The 25,366-nt window shown below is 37.9% G+C and overlaps 1 protein-coding gene across 4 annotated transcripts in view; it reads left to right on the top strand.

Moving 5' to 3' along the window:
- ANKIB1 (ankyrin repeat and IBR domain containing 1) overlaps positions 1-25,366 on the top strand; it is a 138,891-nt gene that overhangs the window by 55,356 nt on the left and 58,169 nt on the right. For all 4 annotated transcript variants that reach the window (XM_053927039.1, XM_053927042.2, XM_053927041.2 and 1 more), the window contains exons 3-4: positions 3,507-3,807; positions 21,937-22,119. In XM_053927039.1, the coding sequence (XP_053783014.1) occupies positions 3,507-3,807; positions 21,937-22,119 (484 nt within the window). The remainder of the gene's footprint in view (positions 1-3,506; positions 3,808-21,936; positions 22,120-25,366) is intronic.

Below are 25,366 nucleotides of genomic sequence, written 5' to 3'. Positions count from 1 at the left end.
TTTACAGGATAGCTTCTTTTGCTTTTTTGAAAATAAAAATGTGCTATTTTTTGGTATAAATAAAATATGAAATCCTTATTAGGTCATATTAATGCCAAACTTTGAGAATTAAAAGAGTTTCCAAATACTGATTTCTAGTTTTTACTGTCTTCACAATATGCCTTACTTCTAGAATAGGACCTGGCAAATGAATACTGCTTAATAAATGTTTGTTTCATAAAACAGAAGATTCAAAAGGAACTAGAGGTGTATGTATATGTTAGTCACTAGGAAAAGAGTGTTATGGCAAGAAATTACAGCTCTGGGAGTGAAAGCTATTATTTTGGAGAGAGTTCAAGTGAATATGGGATGATAGTGGAATATGCAAGAGAAAGGGGCTTGTAAGAATTTAGAATATATCTAGAGGTCGACTGAAAAATCAGGTTAATAGAGGATTAAAACTTATCATAGAAGTAATAGTAGAAGCCCTTTGAGAGAACCCATTATTCTACTACTGCCTATCATTTAGGTTCTGATAATACTTTACAACTTATAAAGTGTATGTGTTCTCTAAAGAAGGAAATGTGTATGGAGAAGAAAACGAATTCAAGAACTGAATTTGCTTCCAACAAGGGGGTGGGAAGTGGAGCCATCATCATGAGTAAAAGAGAAATTGTACTAAAAATAATTTAAGAAGGATAACACATATTGTATCATGTGCTCACCTCCCCCAAGTCAAGTCTCCTCACGTCACCACTTATCCGCCCTTCCCCATCTTCTACATGTCCCCACCCGGCTTCTCCTCTGGTAGGCACCATGCTGTTGTCTGTGTCTAAGTTTTTTTCTTTTTTTGCTTAATCCCTTCATCTTTTTTACCCAGCCCTGCAACCCTCCTCCCTTCTCACAGCTCTCAGTGTATTCAAGAGGGTTCAGTCTTTTATAATTGCTTTTTATTTATTTATTTTTATTATTTTTTTGTTTTAGAGAAACATTGACTTGTTGTTTCACTTATTTATGCATTCATTGGTTACTTCTTGGATGTAGCCTGACCAGAAAGATTCAACCCACAGCCTTGGTGTGTTGGGACATCACTCTAACCAACTGAGCTACCCTGCCAGGGCAAGAAGTTTTTATCTTGATGAATACATTTTTAAGAGCATGGTATTAATTTTACTTATCCATTATAATCTGCTATAATTCAACCATTGTAAATATAGGGAAATATGATTGGGAATTTTATTTTCCAGCTTCCAAATCTGCCTATGTTTTTTGGCTAGTGGCTCCTTCATTCATCTTTCTAGGCAACAACATAGCATCTTCCAATTTCTCCAACTGTACCCTCTTATCTTCCTCTTATTAGAATTTGTGATTACACTGGGCCCACCCTGATAATCCAGGATAATTTCCCCATCACAAGAACCTTACTTTAATCACATCAGTAAAGTCCTTTTTACCATGTAAGATAACATATTCATAGCTTCCAGGAATTAGGACATGGACCTCTTTGGAGTGGAGGAATTATTCTGCCTACCACACTCCCCTACAGTACAGAACTCAGTACATGTAGGATGACATTTCATTTGGCCCTTGATTGTGTTGCTCCAGTGGGAAGAGTTGAGGTGTGAGGAACTGGCATAGTTATCATAAGTAATAGTAGTTCATTTGTTTGTGCTTCAGAGACCTCCTGACTCTTCCAGGACAGTTTGTTTAATGTAGATGCTAAAAACCTATAGGGCAATATTGAAGAACTGTACTGCTTATTACTGATCCTAAGTCCTTGTGCCCTGTTGCTTTGAAAGCTCAAAGGTCAAAACTCAAACCATCAGAGTTTGGAGTGAGGAAGTATTGATAGAGAAGGCTATTAAGAAAATGGAAGCCCTGCTAGTTCTTCAAATCCATCTTAAGAAAGTACAGAGTCCAGCCCTGGCTGGTGTGGCTCAGTGGATTGAGTGCTGGCCTGTGAAACAAAGGGTTGCCAGTTTGATTCCCAGTCTAGGGCACAAGCCTGGGTTGTGGGCCAGGTCCCCAGTAAGGGGGCATGTAGAGGAAAACCACACATTGATGTTTCTCTCCCTCTCTCTCTCTCTCTCCCTTCCCCTCTGTCTAAGATAAATAAAATCTTTTTTAGAAAAAGGTACAGAGTTCAGGTTTCTTTATGTCAAGGGAAGGGAAAATGGGAGGGACTGTTTTTGTTTTATAAAAAAATAATAATCTAGCTCCAAGCAGAATTCCTCTACTGATTAGCATGTCTCAAGCAGGGACTGTTAGCCTGAATGCCATGGGAACAGTGCAGACCTAAACAAGACAGAGTCAAAGAGACTGAGCCTTTTACACTGTTATGAGCTCTAGAGTCTTGAATGATCAGAACTGGAGAGATCTGAAGTTGTGAACGTTGTCTGGGACCATCTGTTGCCTTAGGACCTCTTGACTCAGCTTTTTTCTCATGAGAGATTTCCAGCTTGGCTTATAAATTCAAATTGAAAAGCAGGCTAGCTTGCAGCCAGCTCTTTATAGTCAGGGGTTTTTGTTGTCATTTGTTTACTTTTTGACGTAATTAAGGCTTAGGGTTTGGCTGTGCTTTCTTCCTGTATGTTCTGGATTTGAATATAGTCCAATGCTAGTGATATCAGCCCTCCACAGTACATGTAGGCTCTGTCTTCAGATATGAGACCTATATGTTCACTTCATAGTGTATTTGTGTGTTCTAGTGTAAGCTAACTGTATTATAGCAGGTTTTTCCCAACTCATTTTCCAGGATCCCATTGTAGCATCTGAATTGGCTGAACTATTAATCCTATGACCCTAGCTCGAAGATAGATTAAGAACTAGGCACAACTCTCAGGTCTTGATTTGTCAGTAGCTAAGGGAGTAACCTAGACCTATCATTGGTAAAGACTACAACCTTGAAATTATATCTTGGTCTTCTAAAACTAACCACAATTTACTCCCCTCAAAAAGAATTGTACTTTATAAATGCTAGCTGATGACTTTTAAGTAGAGATATTTTTCCTAGATTTAAAAATTTAGTCCTAAACTTATGCATTACTTGCTGTGCTTATATTGTCACCATTCTTATTAAATAAATAAGTACTCAAGAGAAATAGGGTAGAAAATAAAGAAAAAACTTTGGTGTGGAATGTTCAGTAATAAACTCTAAGGTGTTTATGTTAATAACGTATAAGTCTATAAGTGGCCCTTTCTGTTTCTTTCCTTCCTCCCCCCTTCCTTTTCTTCTTTTTTTTTTTCTTTACTCCTTCATCTCCCTTCCTTTCCCTTTTTTCTCCTTCCTATCTCCTCTTCTTTTATCAGCAAATACTATAAAGATATTCAGTTTGTTCTTTTTAGTATTGTTCTAAAATGAGTTTTTTATAACCAAGAATTAGTCATTCACCCTATTGTGAAACAAGAATTCAAAATTGTATTAACAACTTAGAAGTAGGTCATCTTTTAAATTTCTTATTTTTTATGTATTCTTATTTCAAAGTAGAAAAATAACTGGTTTTTATCCTTTTCCTTTACTATTTTAGGACTTTTCTTTTTGGTAGAGATGGAAATCCAAATAAACGGAATGTGCACAATGAAACATCTATGCATTTGTTGTGTATGGGACCTCAAATTATGATATCTGAAGGGGCCCTTCATCCTCGCCTAGCACGCCCTGCAGAAGATGATTTCAGGAGAGCAGATTGTCTGCAGATGATCTTAAGATGGAAAGGAGCAAAACTTGACCAAGGGGAATATGAGAGAGCAGCTATCGATGCTGTAGATAACAAAAAAAACACACCCCTGCACTATGCTGCTGCCTCAGGGATGAAAACCTGTGTGGAGGTAAAACTTTGTGCTTTTAATATTCTGCATGGTAAAATTTGTGTCTTGGTAATATGTAATAATCAGTGTTCACTTCGCTTATCTTAATAGTTAACTAGTCATTTTTATCCCTTTTATGGTTCTGGAAGAATCAGGACTACTTTTAAATGAAGTCTTTCCCTGTTTTAGGAGAATATGAAGAACAAACCCACAGTTAAATAGTCAGTCTTGGGAATAAAATGGGATCAAGAGCAATTAAAAATTTGCTAGCATCCCTGAAGATAACAGCCATCAATTAAACAATATCATATTGAGCATAATGGCTTTAGTACAGATATATTCTACTTTTTGGTTTGTCTTTATTAGCCATTGTGTAAGAGAATTTATGCATATTGGACATAACAACTGTTGGTGATGAGACCTATGGTTATGGATCTAGAACTGATCAGTTCCCTAAGCAAGGGATGAATATTTATTAATACATTTATTGGGGTATTTTTAAAAATCATTGATAATATTAAAATGTGCTTTTTTTTCTGTTTAATGTGTATTAAAGTATTCATAAGTGTTACATTGTATTTTTTTTCTTCTATATATTTCATATATACACATATAATATCTAACAATAGGCTTAGATAAGGTCAGCCATATAATGTAGGATCTTAATTAAACTAAAAGCATTACTCTTCATAGTATCATCACTACCACATACAACAGGTTTTTCTCAGCTACGTTTATGTCCATTTATATGTAACTCATAGAAGCTCTTTCATACGGCTGTATTTAAGTGTGAGTGGGGAGCACTATTGGATCAGAGTATCTACCTTTCCAAAAAGGTAGACCTGTATTGAAAAAGCAAGGATCCTAATCAGATTAAACTATGTATCTGAAAATTTAGTGTTTTCTTAATGTTATTCATGTATATATACTTTATACTTCTGAATTGATAAATATACAAAAAAATATGAATGTCTTTCATTTTCTTACTCAGGTTAAAAGATTACAGTTATTTATATGATTTCTTTAGTGCATCGTGTCAATTCTTTTCACTTCTAGAACCCTTCTGATTTTATTATTTTTTACTGCTACTATTTTTTATACTTGTTAATCTTTTTGAGTCTTTCATTTCATTTCTTGGGTTTGTGTCACCTTTGCCTACTAGTTAGTCAGTGGCAGTAACTTGAAACTATTGTTTTAAGCAGTGTTTTCTAACATTGATTCACAGTGTGGTGGAAGGATGTCCAAGGGTTTCGGGGAAAGAGGGGTTATTGGCAGAATTCCTGAGGCTTTTACACAAGGCTTTTTGTCTGTTGTTCTGTGCCTACCTCCTATGAGAGAATCTCTGCTGTAGTGACTCACTATTACTGATGGGACTGCGTCATATTTCACAAGTAATTTGGAGTAGATAATAGCTCATTCTTTATAGTAATAATGCTCTTCAATTGCTGCTTTAATATCTTACTGACAAAAATTATCTATAAACATTGCTTTAGTAATCGTGGATTTTGAAGTATGTTTACCATGGCATCCTCATCAAATTGTTCAAAAAAAGAGAGTATAATGTTTTTACCCGCATAATTTTTTTCTCAGTGAATGAAATCAGTGCCAGGTTTATTCTGAAATATCTGACAGGCCTGATGATTTGCTTGGTGTGAATGTGTGTGTATGTTTTAAGTTCTGGTTCTATCAGCATATCACATTACCACTCCATTTGATGACTTTTTATTTTTCTGTATTCAAAGGAGGGAGCTCTTTGACTTAATGTAAAACATCCCTAATAGAGCACTATAAATACCTTGGTTACATTTATTCTAGTTTTCATCAACAAATTTCAGCATATCATTTTACCAATATAACGCTATCTTGAATCTCTTGCAGTATATACTTGACTGTACACTAGCCCAGCCTTAGTCCCTAAATGACTTTGGTAATGCTTAGTATTAATTAAACTAGGAGATTTTCCTAGAGAAGCATACATTAACTAATTTCCAGAGGTCTTACTGTGATTTTAATACTAGTGCATGGAATATATGTATTTAAAAACCCTACTCTGTAACTGCCCTTCTTAGAGTATTAATCTTTGTTTATCTTCATTTCGTGTGCTGGTCCTTTGATGAACAGGAAAGGCTTAGACATCTTTTATAAGGTTTACTCTCATGGGTAATTTAAATGTTTTTTTTTCCTTAAACTACTTCCTGGGCTGCATCATTGTTTTTAGTCCTATGGCCATAGAATAATTATTATAATAACATTTCTATAATGTTTTTCTAATTTTCATAGTCATCATTAGTACCAAGCATGATATAAAGGTTTTGGATTGAGTAAAAGAGTGTTTTCAGATATTTATTACTTTTTTCATAAAGCTAATAATCTTGATAATCTCTGATAATGAGAGTATCAGTGTCCAGTCTGGCCTTGGTCCTCACAGGGACTCTCTGTAGGACCTTGAGTGAGTTACTCAGGTCACTCAGCCTCTTGGAGATTATCGTTCCCAGCCACCCAAGAGGAGACTATCACAATTATCTCAGAAGACCCTTTTAGTACTAATTTTCTGTTAATCTATGGTAGCAGTAAAAGACGTCCCATTTCAGAGTCTAGCCTTTAAGGTTATTTTGATTAATGTATTCCATGGTTAAGGCCATGCTGGGTTTTTTAAACTATTAAGGGCTTATATCTATGGAAATATATCTTCTCTACTTGTTGAAAATGTTTTTCTTTTTTGTTTATTTGAGGACAGAGCTGATAAAATTGTCAGTTGACAATTTCTTATGTGTATTTAATAATATAAAGTTTCCTGTGGCTCATTATTTAGAACCAGAGAAATGAAATATTTACTTTAAAATGTCACCTTCTCACTATAATAATTCGGTTTCATAGTAAGCTTAAGGGACACACACAACATAACATAAGAGCCTTGAAACAGAACTGCTCTGAGTTCTATTCCTCTGGGTACTATTGCCTGCTGCTGAAAAACTGTGACTCCCATTGTTAGAGTCTTATTTATTTATTCAAAAGTTATACAGGTTTAGAATAGTGGCGGAATTCCGCCATTATATCCCACTCCCTTTAGAAACAAAAAAACACCCATAATCACACAGTCCTGCCTCCCCCTTGCCAAACCAGGCCAGTCAGGGACTGTCTCTCTGGAGAAGAAATAGAAGTCTGTAGCTTAGCTGGGCAGATTCCTGTCTGTATTCTGGCTTCTTCCAGTCATCTGTGCTTGGCTATGCTCCTGCTTTTAATCCAAAACCTCATGGCCGCTCCTCATGGTGGGCCAGTGAGGGGGGGTCCTTCTGCATCCTTTCAAACCATGTGGCCAAGACTGCTCTCAAACCACATGGTCATGAGGCGCTTCTCCTTCCCAAGCCTTGTGGTTAAGAACTCCCGCATGGCTGAGGGAGACAGAGAGCTTGGCTGCCCCACGCTTGGATTTAAATCCCAGGGGGGATCTTCCTCCATAACCCCATTTCTAACTCTTCCCACAAAGGGTTACACCTGCAAGTACTCTGGTTTCTTCTGCCTTTCTTGGCTGCCATTGTTAGTCTGGGCAGGCTTGGCCCTGTGACTTGGGAACTGCCTGCTTCCAAGCTGCTGGCACAGGTGCAGTAACCAGGGGACTTAGCATTACTAAAACATTTGCCAAGTTTTTTAGGTATGCAAAGAACTCTCTGTGGCCCTGCTCCACTTCCTTTTCCTCCCAAGCCTGGTTAGTAGGGGACTTCCCATTTTGGGGACCTCTAGCTTAGCACCCTGTTACAGCCTCTCAATCACAGAGTTTGGGGAACTTCCAGGTGTACAAGTTGCTGTATATGGGATATTGAATTGGAATTTCCAGCCCTGAAATTTCTCATTCTACATTACTTTCTACCTAGTTGACTTCATCATATGGTCATTTCAGCATTCTGTCAAGTTCACCATTTCCAAAACTACTCAGTCTTCTTTAGCCACTTGCTCCTTCTCTTGACTGCCTTGTTTCTATTAATGGTGCTATTGTACTGCCATATCCCTTGATGCCTAGATTTACCTTGGACTGTGTTTTTGTTTTGTTTAATTTTAGGGGGGGGTAGGGTTTTGTTTTGTTTTGATTTTTGCATTGAACTCACGCCGCTTGTTTGCAGAATACAGCTCTTCTTTGTCCCTGTTAGCCAGCCCTTCCTTTTTATTTCTATTCACTTTTTCTAACACCAGGTGCTTACATTGAACCTTCACTTTGGTGTATTTTTCAGAACTTCCTTAAGTAGGAAAATCTGGAGTTTCACAAGTATTAATCATTCAGAATTATTTATGAGATAAAAGTAATAATACAAATACTACTGGGCTAAAATGGTTTGAAAATTGGAAATGCTTATATGTTAAACAGTCATTAAGGACAAACTATACATAAAGCCCTCCAATTCTAATTCTTTCATATTTCAAAGAATTGTTTCAAAGATCAGCAAACTTTTTTTCTATGAAAGCCCAGATAGCAAATATTTTAGGCAGCTGCTCAACTCTGCCCTTTTAGCTGAAAGAAGCCATAGACAACGCATAAACAAATGAGCGCCGCAGTGTTGCAGTAAAACTTTATGGGCACTCTCACATGAATTTTATGTAATTTTCACATATTATGAAATACTCTTGATTTTTTTCCCAACCATTTAAAATGTAAAAACAGCTTTTAGTTCTTAGTCTGTACAGAAACAAGCAGCAGGCCGGGTTTGGTCCATGGGCCTTAGTTTGCAGTGGATCCCTGAATTATGTGAAGAATAGAGAAGGAAAGCAAAGGACTCTACGCTCTAGAAGCTTATTTTAAATATATGAAATAACATTATCAATATGTAGCCAGTCCTACATGCTTTAAAGTATACCATGCAGTGGAATACTTGAACTTACAATATGCCATGCAATGGATGCCCAGTGCACAAAAATGGAACTGTTTTAAAACATACATCTTACAAGACTTTAATACAGTAAATGATACACTTTTTTCTTAGTTGTTGAGAGGGGTTTTTTTAAAAGATTTTATTTATTTATTTTTGAAGAGAGGGAGAGAAACATCAATGCGTGGTTGCCTCTCACACACCCCATACTGGGGACCTGGCCCGCAACCCAGGCATGTGCCCTGACTGGGAATCAAAATGGCTACCCTTTGATTTGCAGACTGGCACTCAATCCACTGAGCCACACCAGCCAGGGCAAGAGAGTTTTTGTTTTTCTACTCTGCAATAGAGATGGACTTTGGAAAGGAGTGATGGGTTAGGTTTGTTAGCATGGCCCGTTTAAAATCCAGTGACTTTTCTCCTTTTGGCAGACTCCCTGGAGAAGCCTAGTCTTTGGCCTCATTTTACTTGTATTAGTGCTTTACCTGTCATAGTGATTCAATAAATGGTTGATGTGACAGAGGTCATTTTTTTGATAGGGCTTCACTCTTTGTGAAAAGCATTTTTTAAAAACGAGTATTTTCTTAAGTATTTCTTATGCATTCCTATTCTGCCTGTCTCTTCACAGCTTTTTTTAGGTGCTAAATTCTTTTTTTTAATAATTTTTATTCAATTTATTGGGTAACATTGGTCAACAGGATCATGCAGGTTTCAAGTGTACATTTCCATGATACTAGATCTGTAAGCCACATTGTGTGTCCCCCACCCAGAGTCAAACTGTCTTCCATCACTGTAAATTAGGCCCCCGCCCCCAGCCCCACCCCACCCCTTTCCCTCTGGCAACCACCAGATGCAAAAATCCTAAACAAAATACTAACAACTCAAATACAACAATACATTAAAAAAATGATAAACCACAATCAAATGGGGTTCATTCCAGGGGCACAAGGATGGTTTAACATAAACCGGTTGATGTAATACACCATATTAACAAAACAAAGAATAAAAACTATATGATCTTATCAGTAGATGCAGAAAAAAGCATTTGATAAGATACAACATCTGTTTATGGTTAAAACACTCAATAACATAGGAATAGAAGGAAAGTACTTGAACATAATAAAGGCAATATATGACAAACCCTCAGTCTCACACTCAATGGTGAAAAAAACAAAGCTTTGCCCCTAATATCAGGAATGAAATAAGGATGCCCACTCTCACCCCCCCTTTTTAAAATATCCTCACCTGAGGACATGCTTATTGATTTTGTGAGATACAGGGTAAGGGACGGAGAGAGAGAGAAATATCATTGGAGAGGAACATTGATCGGTTGTCTCTTGTACATGCTCCGACTGGGAACCAACCCACAACCTAGGCATGTGCCCTGACTGGGAATCAAACCCTTGACCTTTCATTTTACGGGGTGATGCTCCAACCAACTGAGCCACACTGGCCGGGGCCACTCTTACCACTCTTATACAGCATAGTCCTGGAAGTCCTAGCCAGCACAATAAGGCAAGAAGAAGAAATAAAAACCATCCAAATTGGGAAGGAAGAAGTAAAAGTGTCACTTTTTGCAGATGAAATGATCCTGTACATATTCACAGCTTCAACTGTAGCTGCTGGTCAGTTCAAATAGAGGTTACTAGAAAACCAGAAATGCTAAGTCACACTTTTTCCTTTACAGCCACAGGACCTATTTGGCACTTGGGCAGCTATCAGAGCATTTCACACTTCATCGAAAAGCTGTAAAAACCATTCACAGGTCTCACTGGAGAATTTTATCTAATTATATTGTGTTTTTGACACCTCGAGTTTTAAAACTGAAAATACAGAATCAGTAGTTCCAGCTCAGCAATGGAGTTACTTTTCCTTTCTGGGCCTCAGCTTTCTAATTTTTAATTCTGAAAGATATAATCTCATTATTGCCTCCAAAATATTATGATGCTAAGGGCCATATTAATCATTTAGGTAATAATTGTGATAGGCACTGAAAGGAAGGAATTTAGTTTTACTTAACCTGGAAAATTTCATAGGGTAGTAGTAAGGTTTGAGTGGTTATGATTTCAGTTTAAGTATTTGGAGGAAGCTACTCAAAATGGGGCCCTCAGACCTGTAGCATCAGTAACTGCTGGGAGCTTGTTACAAATACAAATTGTTGAGCCCACCAGACCTCCAGATTCCAAGTCAGAATCTTCTATGATTGACTCCAGGAATGTTGGTTGTTTTTTTGGTTTTTTGTTTTTAATTAAACATTTATTTTATTGTTCAATTACAATTGTCTGCATTTTCTCCCTCCAGGAATGTTTTAAGCATGTTCTTTTGGTTATTCTTTTGCATGTTACAGTTTGAAAAGCACTGTTCTACGTCTCAAACATAATATAGATTGAAGTATTATTTTGTGGAGGAATGATAAGACAGATCATTTAAAATGAAGATAGAGTCCATAACAAGAAGAAAAAACTAAATGCCAAGGTCAGGAATTTGGGATTTATTTATAGAAATTGAGTCACTGAAAATTTTTCACTGGAGAAGTGCTATTATGAAAGAAAATACAGTAAGGTTAGTTTAATGGTTGTAATGTAGAACAGATTTGAATGGAGTATTTCTAAAGCAGTGTTTCTTACGGTCTTGCTATACAAAGAATGGTTCTCAGACTGGTGTTGGCATCAGTCTTTCCGAAACTTGTTAGAAATGCAGAATCTCATGCCTCGCCCCAAACTAACTGAATCTCCATCAGTAATTTAACAAGATCCCAAGGTGATTGATATTCACATAAAAGTTTGAGAAGCCCTAGCTTGGAGCATAGTCTGTGGGGCACCTACAATATAATCACTTGTGAAAAGTACGTATATCCAACCCCCACCCCAGCTCTTCCAAATATGACTGTCAGACTACCCAAGTGGTTCCTACACAGTTAGAAAACCTTTGTGCTGGAACAGTGGTTCTACCTATGGCTGCACAAAAAATCTAGCAGTGTAGGGTAGACCGTACCTCTCAGACTACTAAAATTGGAATTTCTCAGGGTAGATCCCCAACACTAGTATTTTAACCTCTCCAGATAATTCCAGTGTGCAGCCCAGGTTGAAAACCAATGTACTAGATGAAGTGATAGGAGTTAGAAAATTATTACACTAAAAAGCCTGGACTTGTGTGATGGTATTGGAAATGGACAAAATAAGGCAGATGCAAGGAACATTGTACAGATCCGGTAGCATTTGGTGATTTGGTCAGTTGGTACAAGAAAGCAAGGCAGAGAAAGGTTAATGATGGAGGCTTTAAAACATTAATACTATATTAACAGTGGTGAGGCACCTTTGAATGATATAATTTCCTCTTTGACTTTTCCGCATTTTCTATAACAACTTGCTATCATAAAAACAAATATCGTAATATTTGTTTTTAAGTAAAATGAGCATGGTTTTGAACCTGAGACTTTGAAGCCTGTGAACAATTAACAGACAGTTTAAAAAGTGAGATGAGGTTAAGAAATTGCTCAGAGGGAAAGGTGAATATACTCAGTTTTCATTTATAAGGTTGGAGATTGAGTTAATAGATTATCCACTTGAGATGGTTTTCAGGCTACTGAAAATTAGGGCACTTTGGAGTAAAGAATATAGATGTAGAACTGAGTATTATTTGCCTAGAGTAGATAACTAAAAAGCAAGATAAAGTATAGATGAGAAATCCAAGGAACAGGCTTTAGATTATAAATGAAATTGCATTGTTAAAGTCACAACATCAATTTGGAGACTTCCTATATTTAAAAGGAGTGATAAGAAGTGGCCTGTAAAGGAAACAGAAAAGGAGACAAAGATAATGAAGTGTCAAGGACGCCAAGAGAATCTCAGAGGTGGCGTGGAGGGACAGTAATGAGACATGCTGCGGAAAGGTAAAGGAATTAGAAGACTGGGAAAAGCTGTTGGCTTTGAGAGATATTAATGACTATCAGGAGAATTGTTTTGGTGAAATGGTCAGGGTAGAAGTCAGATTGCTGGGAGTAATTAAATCATTTGCTGAGGAAGTACAGAGACAGTAGATGTCAGTTACTAATTTGAGAAATGTGGATGAGCAAGAAAGGAAAGTAGCTAGAAGTATAACAGAATTAAGATAGGGAACCCTGAATCAGGAGTCACAGGAAAGTCAGTGTGAAGATGGAGGGAGTAATGGAGGTCATACAGAAATCAAGGTCATACAGGAAACAGATACGATAAAATTGTAATTTTCTAAGTAGAACATCTTCTCTCAAGATTATATAAGCCTCATTTTATAGATTGTCCTGTGTAAACTGAGACTTGCAGAGGTTAACTGGCTTGTCCAGGCTCACCAACTATTTAGATTATGGATCAAAGGGGTAGGGAGGGATTTGTCTTAAATACTAGGGGCTGCCCTACCCCTCTTCCTCTGGGATTATGAATATAAAGAAAGGAAGAGTGGGTGAACGTATATTTTGAGATGGTGATAATTGGATGTTTCTTTTAAGATAGAATACTTTAGGTACCACCAAGTGTGCAAGAGAGGCTAAAAAACATGTTCAAATAAAGTATGCAGTCGTCCTTATTTGAGAGTGAGGTAAATGATACTTAGAATGCTTTGGTTGAAACACTTAAAAGCTACCTCTTTAGAACCAGATGTAACTCCCTGTTATGTATGTAAGAGCAAAACACCTGTCTTTATGCAGCAACAATTTAACACATAATCTCCATCTAATACATCATTCACTTACTGGCATCCCCAAACTTATGCCTTGAAAGGTCAGCAAGCTGAAATATTTTTTAAAGTATTCTTCCAATATCATGCAGTCTTGATGTTAGCTAGCTTCTGTGCCAAAGGTAGCATACATGCTGATTATCCTTGCCAAGACAAATGCTACAAATGTGGGCCCTCCACTCAGTCGCTGATTATGAGTCTCCTAACGGGTGCCAGTATTACCAAAATCAAGGGATTCACTGCTTAGGTGCTCTATTAAAAAACGAATGTGGTTGTCGCACAGTAGTTTTTACTATTTGCAACAAGAAGACAGGATTCATATCTAAAGCTCTGTGGGAGGCTTAACCACCACTTATATGTAATATTTGGTCATTTACATGTTGATTGAGCAAGAATAGCATTTAGAACTGCCCAGACCCTTGACCTTTCTAAAGATTTCCCCCTTGAGATTTTACACTCCTCGGTCTTTAGGGGATAGAATCAAGGGTCATACGTCTGTAACTACTTCCTGCTGAGTATCAGAGTACATCTTTGAGTTAGAGGAGTGAAATTCTATGGCTTCCTGACTTGTGAAAGTCTTAGGGTCCCCTAGGTTCTGGGATTCCTGAAAACAGGAGTGCATAACAGTCATCACTTACCTTCTTTGGAAGAACAGCTTGTGGTCAGACGAGTTCACAGGAGTACCGTGGATCTGGTTTCTTGCCCTCACTGAGTAGTAAAGCATGCCCCACTAAAGAATGATGTATCCAGGAAGTTATATCTTGTCGTTTAAGAGAATGATGAGTATGTTAATTACATCAAATGAGGACCTGTCCATATTGGGTCTGGCTGATCTTGCAGGGATGCTGATTTCCAGGTTTTTAAATATACCCAGTTCCCTGGATCATGTGTTGGTGTGGATAAAATCAGGTTAGCATGTTTATTTAAGTTTCAGTTAGTTTTCCTAATTGGATAGTGTGTTTAACAGCCTATTCTATAAATGGATCTGGGCCTTCTAAAATTTGAGGGGAGCCCAAAAAGGGCGTACCATACCTAAGTTCAAAAGGATTAAATGTAAGTATTCCTTTAATCCTGATTCTGGTTAGGTGTTGCCCTGGTCCTGTTTAGGGCAACTGGTAGTAAATGTAAGCCAGGTCTCATGGATTTCCTGACATGGTTTGGTCGGGGTCTCTGAGTGTTTATAAATACATCATTCTGTTTTTCCTGAGGACTATGGTCTCCATGAAGACTGTGAGACGCACCTAATTTGGAGATCTCTTGCTACTCCATTTATACAGCAGCTGTGAAAGCCCATTGTCACACAGAAAGTTCTGGGGATCCAAACCTAGGTATTATTTCCTTAAGCAGTGCCTTTACAACTTAATTGCATCTTTCAGTTAGACATGGGAATGCTTCAACCCATCTACTAACACTAATAAGTATTTGAATCCTCCAGGAGCAGGGGTCATTTCTGTGAAGTGTCCCTGCCAGTCTTCTCCAAACAACATTCCACAAGCATGGACTGCCGGGTACCAGAGATCTAGTATATGCATTATTCTTTGTGCGTTGCATACAGCTAGCCATGACACACTGTTAATGATTCTGTTACTGAACTCAAGGGGTTCACTGCTTGAGGTGCTGCATTTAAAAACAAGACATGGCTGTTGCGAGGTTGTTTTATTTACTTGCAATAAATAAAGGAGGTAGGGGATTCATATCTAAAGCTTCTCCTCAAAGGGAGGCTTAGCCATTGCTTATATACACTGGTCGATTACATGTGGATGTCCTCTTTACATTTGGCTACTATCGTCCTGTTGTTTCTGTCAGTTCATCCTGTTTACTGCTGCATCTGCAAAATACTGTGCTATTTTAACATTTAGCAAAAAATAACATTTAGAACTGCCCAGACCTTGATACCTTTGTTCTGTGTAACATCAGTGAGATACAGGTCTGTGGTTCCCTCATTCCCACTGCAGTTAACCTCATTTGGGGACTCTCTGTGAAGACAGATTACCAATCAAGGCAAGAAATCTCAAAAGTGACTTTTTCACATCCCCTCTTCACACATCCATTTTTTCTTTCTTTCGTTTTTAAAGACTTTATTTACTTATTTTTAGAGAGAGGGGAAAGGAGGGAGAAAGAGAGGAAGAGGAACATCAGTATGCAAGAGATACACTGATCGGCCACCTCTTGCAGCCCCCAACCCAGGCATGTGCCCTGTGAAATCAAACTGGTGACCCTTTGGTTCTCAGGCCGGCACTCAATCCACTGAGCCACACCATTCAGGCCCATTTTTCCTTTAAACTTCAAAGAATTCAGTCTTCACTCTGTTACATCTTTTTAAGAAGCTTCCCCTTACCAATATTCTGGAATGGCACAATCTCTTAAATTTTGTTGTCTCTGCTTTTGTTAAAGACTGAGGCTTTAAGTTCAAGATAGTTTATCTTGTTTGCTAATATTTAGAATCTCTTGTAATGTTTGTTGTGAAAGTAAGGCAAATTATGGTTTTGAAAGCTATCCCAGTATGCATTTTAGAAATCGCTTTCTATGACCTTGGGTAAAGAACCAGAATAAATTCAGCCCTATTAGTTTTGTAGCAGTCGGAAGCAAATAGTTTATTTTGTGTTTAGGTATTAGATAACCTGTGAAACAGAAAGGCTACAAATTGTAATAGACTCTGCAATATGTACGGTAAGTCTGTAGACTTACTACAAGTCCCCAATATTGAGTAGAATAGGTAATATTAACATCACATTGTACAGCCACATAGGTTCTACTTTAGTGTCATTGCTTCTCAAACTTTCTTGTGCATAAGAATCTCCTGTAAATCAGAATCAGATTCTGATTTAGAGGCCTGGAGTAGGAGGGACACTCAGGTGGTGATGCTAAGATGTTGCATTCCTGGCAAACTCCTGGGTGATGACATCACTGTCCTCAGATAGCACTTTGACTAAAGAAGGTTCTAGATGGTAAATAGCAGCTGATAGGACTTGTCCTCAGGCTCTCGAAGGTGGCTCTAACAGTGACTGCTTAGAGCCACGCTTAGCAAATTTTCTGTGACAGGTAAATATTTTAAACATTGTGACCACAAGTTTGTTTCATATTTTTCTTGATTTGTTTGCTTGTTTTTACAAATTAAAAAAAAAAAAAAAAACAGCTTTAAACCGTCTTAGCTCTGAAGCTTCCTCTTAGCCTAGGGCAAGAAGTTAATGTCTTTTTATTGATTGAGCTTGTCAGGTTAGCCAGTGACTTCCAGGTTTGGCATTGATGTAAGTCACTTGTTTTGTTGGGCCTCTTAGGATGACTGTAGAGGAACCATAAGTATTCCAGTTCCAAAAGCAATGAAGGAACTTTACAGGAAGATCTGTGTGTGTTGCAGGGAAGGGAAATAAAATTTCATGGAAGAAAATGAAACTACCTTTATGATTAACTCCCATACAAAATTAAAACCTCTAAAAATTATTATATGTAGATTGTAAGAAAGAGCCTGGGCAGAACTTTATGGTGGACCCAGGATGCACAGGACATCTTTAGTTTATGTGACCAACCTATCCCAGCAATTTTGAACCAGTGTACTGCAAGAATTTTTAAAACGTGCAGTACCTGACTGTTTAGTTAGAGACACTGACCTCTTTTCCCTTAGATTGTCAGGTAAGAAAATGACAACAGCCAACATAACTATAGCCGTCTAGTGTGAATGAATCAAAATTATACCTACCTACTTTGTTGGGTGGTTTTTTGTTTTTGTTTTGTTTTTTTGGTCAGATCAGCAAAAGGTTTTTTTTTGTTTTGGGGGGTTTTTTTTTTTTTTGGTTTTTTTTGGTGTGCTGTGAATTTTAATAATTAGCTTATGTGTACCTTGAAATGAAAAAGGTTGAAAATCACTGACCTACTCTCTATGTTGGTAATAATATCCAGTTATGGTCAAGACCTTGGTCAAACTTGTACCTGGATCCCAGTTCTAGTACTTACTAGTTGGGTAACTTTGATCAAGTTGCTTAACTTTTCTCAGACTTCATTATATTCCTATCACATGGGGTTGTTAATATTAAAGAAGAATGTATATTTGAGTGCTTAACATAGTGATGACATTTAGAAAACACTCAATATTATGTTAGTACAACATTACACTAGTTTTAGGATAACTACCCAGTGATTATACATTTATATAACTTAGGAAGTAACACCCTGATAATGTAGTACTCATCTGACATTATACATAGTTGTTATATTATTGACTATATTCCATATGTTGTACTTTATACCCCCATGACTATTCTGTAACTACCAAGTACTTCTTATTTTACCTCAACCCCCTGGGAACCTTCAGAAGGGGGGAACCTTTCTCCCCACCTTGTTCTCCTTCCTCCCCCCCTCTCAAAATAAATAAATAAAATCTTTAAAAAAATAACTTGTTGGTAGATATGAGTGGGGGGGCAAAAAAGGGAGTTGTTCTCTGGAGGGCAGACCCTTTGTAGTACAGGCTTCTCCTGCTAGGTGAGTGTTCTAGGAACCCATCTGTATCAGTATGCCAGCTGGCATTGTTGTGAGAGGCTGTGTTCAGCTTCAGTGAATTTTTTTGAAGACTCTTTCAACGTGTTTGCCCATTTCATGATGGGTGATTTACAAGCGCACCTCCCCACACCGTGCTCAGTGTTCTCTGTGTCTATGAGTCTGTTTCTGGTTTGCTTGTTAGTTTATTTTCTTTTTTTAAATTGCATATATAAGGGAAATCATTTAGCATTTGTCTTTCTATGACTTACTTCACTCAGTACAATACCCTGTAAGGCCATTCATGTTGTTGCAGATGGCAAGATTTCATTCTTTTATGACTGAGTCATATTCCATTGTATATGTACACCACTTCTTCTTTTATCCATTTATTTATTGATAGACACTTAGGTTGCTTTTGTATCTTGGCTATTGTAAATAATGCTGCGATGAACATAGGATGTATATGTCTTTTCAGTTAGGGTTTTGGGTTTCTTCAGATACCCAGAAGTGAAATTGCTGGGTCCTTTGAAAGATCATTAGTACAATTCCTGGTAAGGGCACATGCCTCAGGTGCGGACCAAGTCCCTAGCTGGGGGCGTGCATAAGGCAGCTGATCAATGTTTCTCTAACACATTGATGTTTCTCCCCCCCGCCCTTGTTCTCCCTCCTCCCCTCTCTCAAAATAAATAAATAAAATCTTTAAAAAAATAACTTGTTGGTAGATATGAGTGGGGGGGCAAAAAGGGAGTTGTTCTCTGGAGGGCAGACCCTTTGTAGTATAGACTTCTCCCGCTAGGTGTGTGTTCTAGGAACCCATCTGTATTAGTGTGCCAGCTGGCATTGTTGTGAGAGGCTGTGTTCAGCTTCAGTGAATTTTTTTGAAGACTCTTTCAACGTGTTTGCACATTTCGTGATGGGTGATTTACAAGCACACCTCCCCACATCGTGCTCAATGTTCAGCAGTTTTTGACCAAAAATGGAGTGACCCCCGTGCCCCACCCTCCCTGTTTACCTGATCTTGCCCTGCGCGAGTTCTTTTTGTTTCCCTGGATGAAAAAAGTCCTCAAAGGGAAATATTTTTCCAATGTAGAAGAAATAAAACAAAAACCAGCAAAAGTACTAAAAGTCATCAAAATTGACAAGTTCAAAAACTGTTTTGAGCAGTAGAAAAAAATGGAGACTATGGAGGTGACTAATGTTTAAACATGAAAGAATAAATACACTAATTTTTATAAATATATTTTGGATTTTTTGGGTCCCCCCTTGCATGTATTTATTGTCATTTTATTTATAATTGTTATCTTTTATTCCCTTCTTTGTAAAGAAAACCCTTTAACAGTTCTGATAGTACTGGTTTGGTGGTGAACTCTTTTAGCTTGTTTCTTGGAAGATTTTTATTTGTTCTTCAATTCTAAATGATAATGCAGGTGGTAGGTCCTTGCTTTTCATGACTTTGAATTTTTCTTGCCAATCCCTTCTGGCTGGAAAAGTTTCTGTTGAAAATCAGCTGACAGTCTTTGGAAAGCAGATTACTGCTTTTCTCTTGCTGTTTTTATGATTCTCTCTTTGTCTTTAACCATTGGCATTTTAATTATGATGTGTCATGGTGTGAGTCCATCTTGTTTGGGACTCTGTGCTTCCTGGACTTGTATGTCTATTTCCTTCACCAGCTTAGGGAAGTTTTTTGTCATTATTTTCTCAAATATGGTTTCAATTTCTTGCTCTCTCTCTTCTCCTACTGGCACCTGTATGATGCAAATATTGGTACACTTAAAGTTGTCCCAGAGGTTCCTTATATTATCCTCATTTTTAAAAATTCTTTTTTCTTTTTGCTGTTGTAATTGGGTGGGTGTTTTCTACTTCCTTACCTTCTAAATCACTGATTTGATCATCTCCTTCACCTACTTTACTGTTTATCCCCTGTAATGTAATTTTCATTTCAGTTATTACATTCCTCAGTTGTGACTGGTTCTTTTTTGTTATGTTTCCTTTCTGTGTTGAAGTTCTCATTAGTTTCTTTACTCTTCCCCTAAGTTCATTGAGCCTCCTTATAACCAGTGTTTTAAACTCTGCACCTAGTAGATGGCTTATCTCTATTTTGTTTAGTTCTTTTTTTTCTGGAGTTTTGTTCTATTCTTTCATTTGGGACATATTTCTTTATCTTCTCATTTTGGCTGCATCCCTGTGTTTGTTTCTATGTATTAGGTAGAGCTGCTCTATTTCCTACTCTTGGTAGAGTGACTTTTTGTAGCAGGTGTCCTGTAGGGCCCAGTGGCACAGCCTCCCTAGTCACCCAACCTGGGCCCTCTAGGTGTGCCCCCCATGTGAGCAATGTGCACTCTCCTCTTGTAGTTGAGCCTTGATTGCTGTTGTCACATCAGCGGGAGGGACTTACCCCCAGGCAGTTCGCAGTGGGTGCTAGCTTGGACCACCCGTGGGGGATGTACAAGGAACAACCCCATGGCAGAGAACTCAGTTCAGCTGGGCTCAGGTACCCACCAAGCCCACTCCTTGAGTGTGTTGCTTGTGGGCATGGTTGGGTTGCTTCAGCGTAGTCTGAAGCTGTCCATAGGGTTCACTGGCTTTTGGGCCTCCTGGAAGGTGCATGCCATGGTCACCTGCCACCTGTGTCCTACCCAGAGCCACCCATTGTGAGCTACAGAGTGATCTGCAGATGGCTTCTACTTGTGCTACGCTTGGAGGTGCCCAGGAGAGGCCAAACTGCGAACCAAGGCCAGCTACTGCTAATGCCGGGCATGGAGCCACGTAGTGAGTGGTATGGGGCACACTGAGGCCATGTGCTGCTTGGTTGAGAGATTTTAGGAAAGTTAGCATGAGCCAAGAGCTGTTCGTATGGAAAAGCCACTGGAAACAGCTTGGGTTGGCCCGAAAGTTGGGTATGGTGGGGTCTTAGGAATCACCAGGGTGGGGAGAATCATGTTAGCAAGTTGATGGAGACTCAGATATGGTACCCACCTGTGGCTCTGTGGTGGGGAGGGCTTATCAAAGGAACAGTGGCCTCTGCCAGCACTTCTGTCTGGGAGAAAGCTGTTCCTCTGGCCCTTGTCCTGATGCCAGACAATTCAGTTCCTTGTATGTACCTTTTGAGCTGCTGCCCTAGCACGGAAGCTTAGAGCAAGTAAGTCCATGTGCAGGCCATAAGAGGAATGTCTGTGACTCCAGAAGCCCTTTGTCTCCCTCAGCCTCAATCGCCGATGGTTTTTACAGCCAGAAGTTATGGGGACTTCTTTTCTCAGCACTGAAACCCTGGGCTGGGGAAGGGGAGGGGCCAGGTGTGGGGCTGGGACCCCTTGCTCCTCAGAAGGGACCTCTGCAGCCAAGACAACCCTCCAGATTTTTGTCTGCCACACATGGGTATGAGACCAGCCCATTCTGCATCTCTGCCCCACTACCAGTGTGGATGTGGCAGCTCTTTCATATCCTTAGTTATAGGACTTCTGTTCAGCTAGATTTCAGACTGTTCTCAGTAATGGTGGTTCAGTTGTAATTTTGGCGTGGTTGTAGGAGGGTGTGAGTACTGCATTTACCTACTCCAGCATCTTGACAAGAGGCCCCCACCACTTATTTTGAGGAATATTGAAAAAAGTTTTGCTTCAGTGACTTGCTCATCCTCATTTCATTCAGTGTTTGCATAATGAATGATACAAATGAAAATTTTTGTCCATTGTGTCAGGTCATCCAGGTATTAGTAGTTAAAATAACAGTATCAGCAGTATTCTTCTTGTTTAAGAATGATTTCTAGAAATTTATAACAGTGAAAGCATTGAATAATTATAATTTTTTATTGAGTAAAACTTTATTTTTGGATTAGACAGAATGCTCAAGAATTTCTTTTTAAAGTTTAAGAAATTGGTGTTGTTGCTGTTACAATTTTTAACCAAAGGAAGTCATCTTAATACGGGTAATCAAGAAATGCTAATCTTAAAATGAGAAGCAACTAGTTCCTAAATAACTTTTATCATTTCAGGTACATACTATTGCATTTTTGCTGTGTTTACCTTATTATATTTTTAATAGTTTTAAATTTGTAATATGAAAATAACTATTGAAATCTATGGTTGCAAGTTTTTGAAAAAATCTCTTTTAGCTTTTGGTAAAACATGGAGGAGACTTGTTTGCTGAGAATGAGAATAAAGATACGCCTTGTGATTGTGCTGAAAAGCAACACCACAAAGATTTGGCCCTTAATCTGGAATCTCAGATGGTATTCTCACGAGATCCTGAAGCTGAAGAAATAGAAGCTGAATATGCTGCATTAGACAAACGAGAGGTAAGATTTCTTTTTCATTAAAAAATTGAATGGATTTTATATTAAAATTTTTACTTCTTTATAGTCCAGTTTGTGTTGTCATCTTTACAACATGCTAAAAATCCTGTCACCTGCATAGGCATAAATAAAAAGTACACCTAGAAACCCTGGAAGCGGAGTCTTTCCTCTAATGTGTATGTATGTCTGCTTACATATAAATAGAGGTGCTGATGTGTGATATGAATCCTAGCCTGTCCCACCAATCCCAAACTCCGGTCCTCCTGTTCCTCAGTCTCTCCCTATCTTCTGGATTGCTCTTATCAACAAACATACTCAGTAACTCCTATCTTTAAAAGCAAGAACAGCTGAACAGCCTTTCCATTGACCATTCTTCCCAAGTCCTGTTGTCCCTATTCCCCTTCAGTTGTAGCCCACATTTCTGATCCTCATGAGAAAAACAAACTTGGGAGTTCTCTATGCATACTGATTTCCTCACCTTCCATTCACTCTTCAGCCCATTGCATTATGACTTTCTTCCCTTCTATGATGGAATTGAACTTGTCATGGACAAGTTCATGGACATGGACACTTGTCATGGACATTAACACTCACGTAAGTCTTCCTTGTCTGAGTAAACATTATTTCCATTCGCTGAGTAGTTCAGGCATAAACAAGGTATGCATTCTTGATTTCCTCACTTCTTACATCCAGATAATCTGGGAATCCTGTCAGTTTTCCTTCAAAAATTATAACAAATCAATTTACTTCTCCCAGTCTCCACTCCTACCTCTCTAGGCCCTTACCACCCTCCCTTCCCATCCAAGCTACTGTAATAGTTTTTTCTTACTGGTCTCCTTCCTTCTATTCTAGTTTCCTTAGGATCCATCTTGTACACAAAAGCCAGAGTGACAATTTTAAACTTAAAGTAGGTCATATCACTTAAATCACTTGGCAACTTTTTAATTGTACTTAAAATACAAACTGTTTGCTCAGGTATAATACCTTATATGGTCTGGCTACTAATATCTACCTCTTTAACATTATCTCAGACTTTTTCTCTGAGCACACTTTGCTCTATTATCATACCTACATCAAGACTTTTATATTTTATTTCCTATGTCTCTTAGCTAGCTCAATATCACTTCTTCAGACAGGCAGTCTTTAATCATTTTTTCTAAAATAGGTCCCTCTCCTTCCATTATTCTTTACCATAATATCCTGCTCATCTTTCTTAGTATTTATGCACTATAATTACTTTGTTTTATGTATTTGTTTACTTATTTATTGCCTTTCTCTCATGTTAGATTGTCAGTTCCACAAGGGCCAGAGCCGTAACTGCCTTATTCAACAGAGTATTTTCAGTGTCTTAACACACCGATACACAGTGGGCATCAATCGTTCTTTCTTTCTTTCGTTCTTTCTTTCTTTCGTTCTTTCTTTCTTTCTTTCTTTCTTTCTTTCTTTCTTTCTTTCTTTCGTTCTTTCTTTCTTTCTTTCTTTCTTTCTTTCTTTCTCTTTCTTTTTCTTTCTTTCTTTCTTTCTCTTTCCTTCCTTCCTTCCTTCCTTCCCTCCCTCCCTTCCTTCCTTCCCTTCCTTCCTTTCCTTCCCTTCCTTTCCTTCCCTTCCTTCCCTTTTTTCCCTTTCCTTTCTTTCCTTTCTTTCCTTTCTTTCATTGATTTTAGAGAGAGAGAGAGGAAGGAAGAAAGAAAGAGAGATGCCAATTTGTTGTTCCACTTATTTATGCATTCATTGGTTGATTCTTGTATGTGCCCTGACCCAGGATTTAACATGCACCTTTGGTGTGTCTGGATGGCACTTTAACAAACTGAGCTACCTGGCCAAGGCTAGATAGATATTTCTTAAATAAAGAAATTAGAAGGCACAATAAATTTTTTTCTCCCCAAGTGATTCTGATTTGATGTTCAGTGCTAACTTGATTCTAAAAGAAATTATATAACTATTGTTTGAGTGTAATCATATTATTTTTCCCCCCCCATGAATTCACAGCAGTTTTGGGGCTGCTGTACTCTCCAGAATGGGGAAAAGAACTGAGTGTCTTGGAATTAAAAGATTTACACTTCTTTACCTTTTGAATTTCTTTAGTTAGGTTGTTTTATAGGAAAGATTATTCAGAATAAATACACATAGAGAGCAAGCTGATGTCCTAAGCACTTTCATGTGGTTGTTGAATTCACTTAGTATCCTTGAAATGACATTTAGGAATCCTTCTCTTTTTTCTTTTTTTATTGATTAGAGAGAGAGAAACATCAGTTTGTTGTTGCACTTATTTATGTATTCATTGGTTGATTCTTGTAGGTGCCCTGACCTGGGTCAAACCCACAACATTGGCTTATGGAGACCATGCTCTAACCAACTGAGCTGCCCAGACAGGGCATAACCACTTCTTTTTATAAGTGAGGAAGATAAACCAGAAAATAATGGAATAACCTGTCAGGGTCAAAGTGAGCTGAGCCTGATTCTTACGACTTCCAAGTCTAAGCATCTCTATTTGCTATACTACCTACATTTTGACAATGTGTGACCTTTAGTCAGAAATTGAAGTTATAATGTAGTAATTGATACAATAATTTAGTCAGAAGACAATAATGTTGATAAGATTAAATTGAAAGACATTTATGACCATATTTAGTTCTTTTAATCAAAATATTATCTTAATTTATAATTAAATAAAAAATAATGCTACCATCCTGACTGGTGTGCCTCAATAGGTTGAGTGTCATCCAGCAAAATGAAAGGTCGCTGGTTAATTCTCAGTCAGGGAACAGGCCTAGGTTGCGGGTTTGGTCTGGTTGCGGTAACTATAATATGAGGCAACCAATCGACGTTTACCTTCTCTCTCTCTCTCCTTTCCTTCCCTCTCTTTAAAAAAAATAATAATAATAATTGTATTTATTATCAATAGATTTAACATCAAATGAATGTAATATAACTATAATGAACTATATGTTAAGTTAAAAATATTTATGGAACGTTTTGGCACTAATTATATAGAAAAAAACTATATATATCGGGAGAAAATGGATGTATACCAAAATGATCGTTGTGGATATGGGTGATTTTCTTTACTATTACTATTTTTTCCTATTTTTAATGCATTTCCTAAAATTTGTAATGAATATTTATTGCTAAAAATGTAAAACAGTTTCTCCTTCCTGACCTTTCTCATCAATGGTAAATTTCTTTTGTGAGCTACCAGACTTAAGCAAACCTATATACATATAGAATTTTTAATGCAAAGGTAAGATCA

Source organism: Desmodus rotundus, chromosome 6 (assembly GCF_022682495.2).
Source record: "Desmodus rotundus isolate HL8 chromosome 6, HLdesRot8A.1, whole genome shotgun sequence".
Taxonomy (NCBI): Eukaryota; Metazoa; Chordata; class Mammalia; order Chiroptera; family Phyllostomidae; genus Desmodus; species Desmodus rotundus.
Note: the sequence above shows the minus strand (reverse complement) of the source record. Positions and strands in the feature narration are given on the sequence as shown.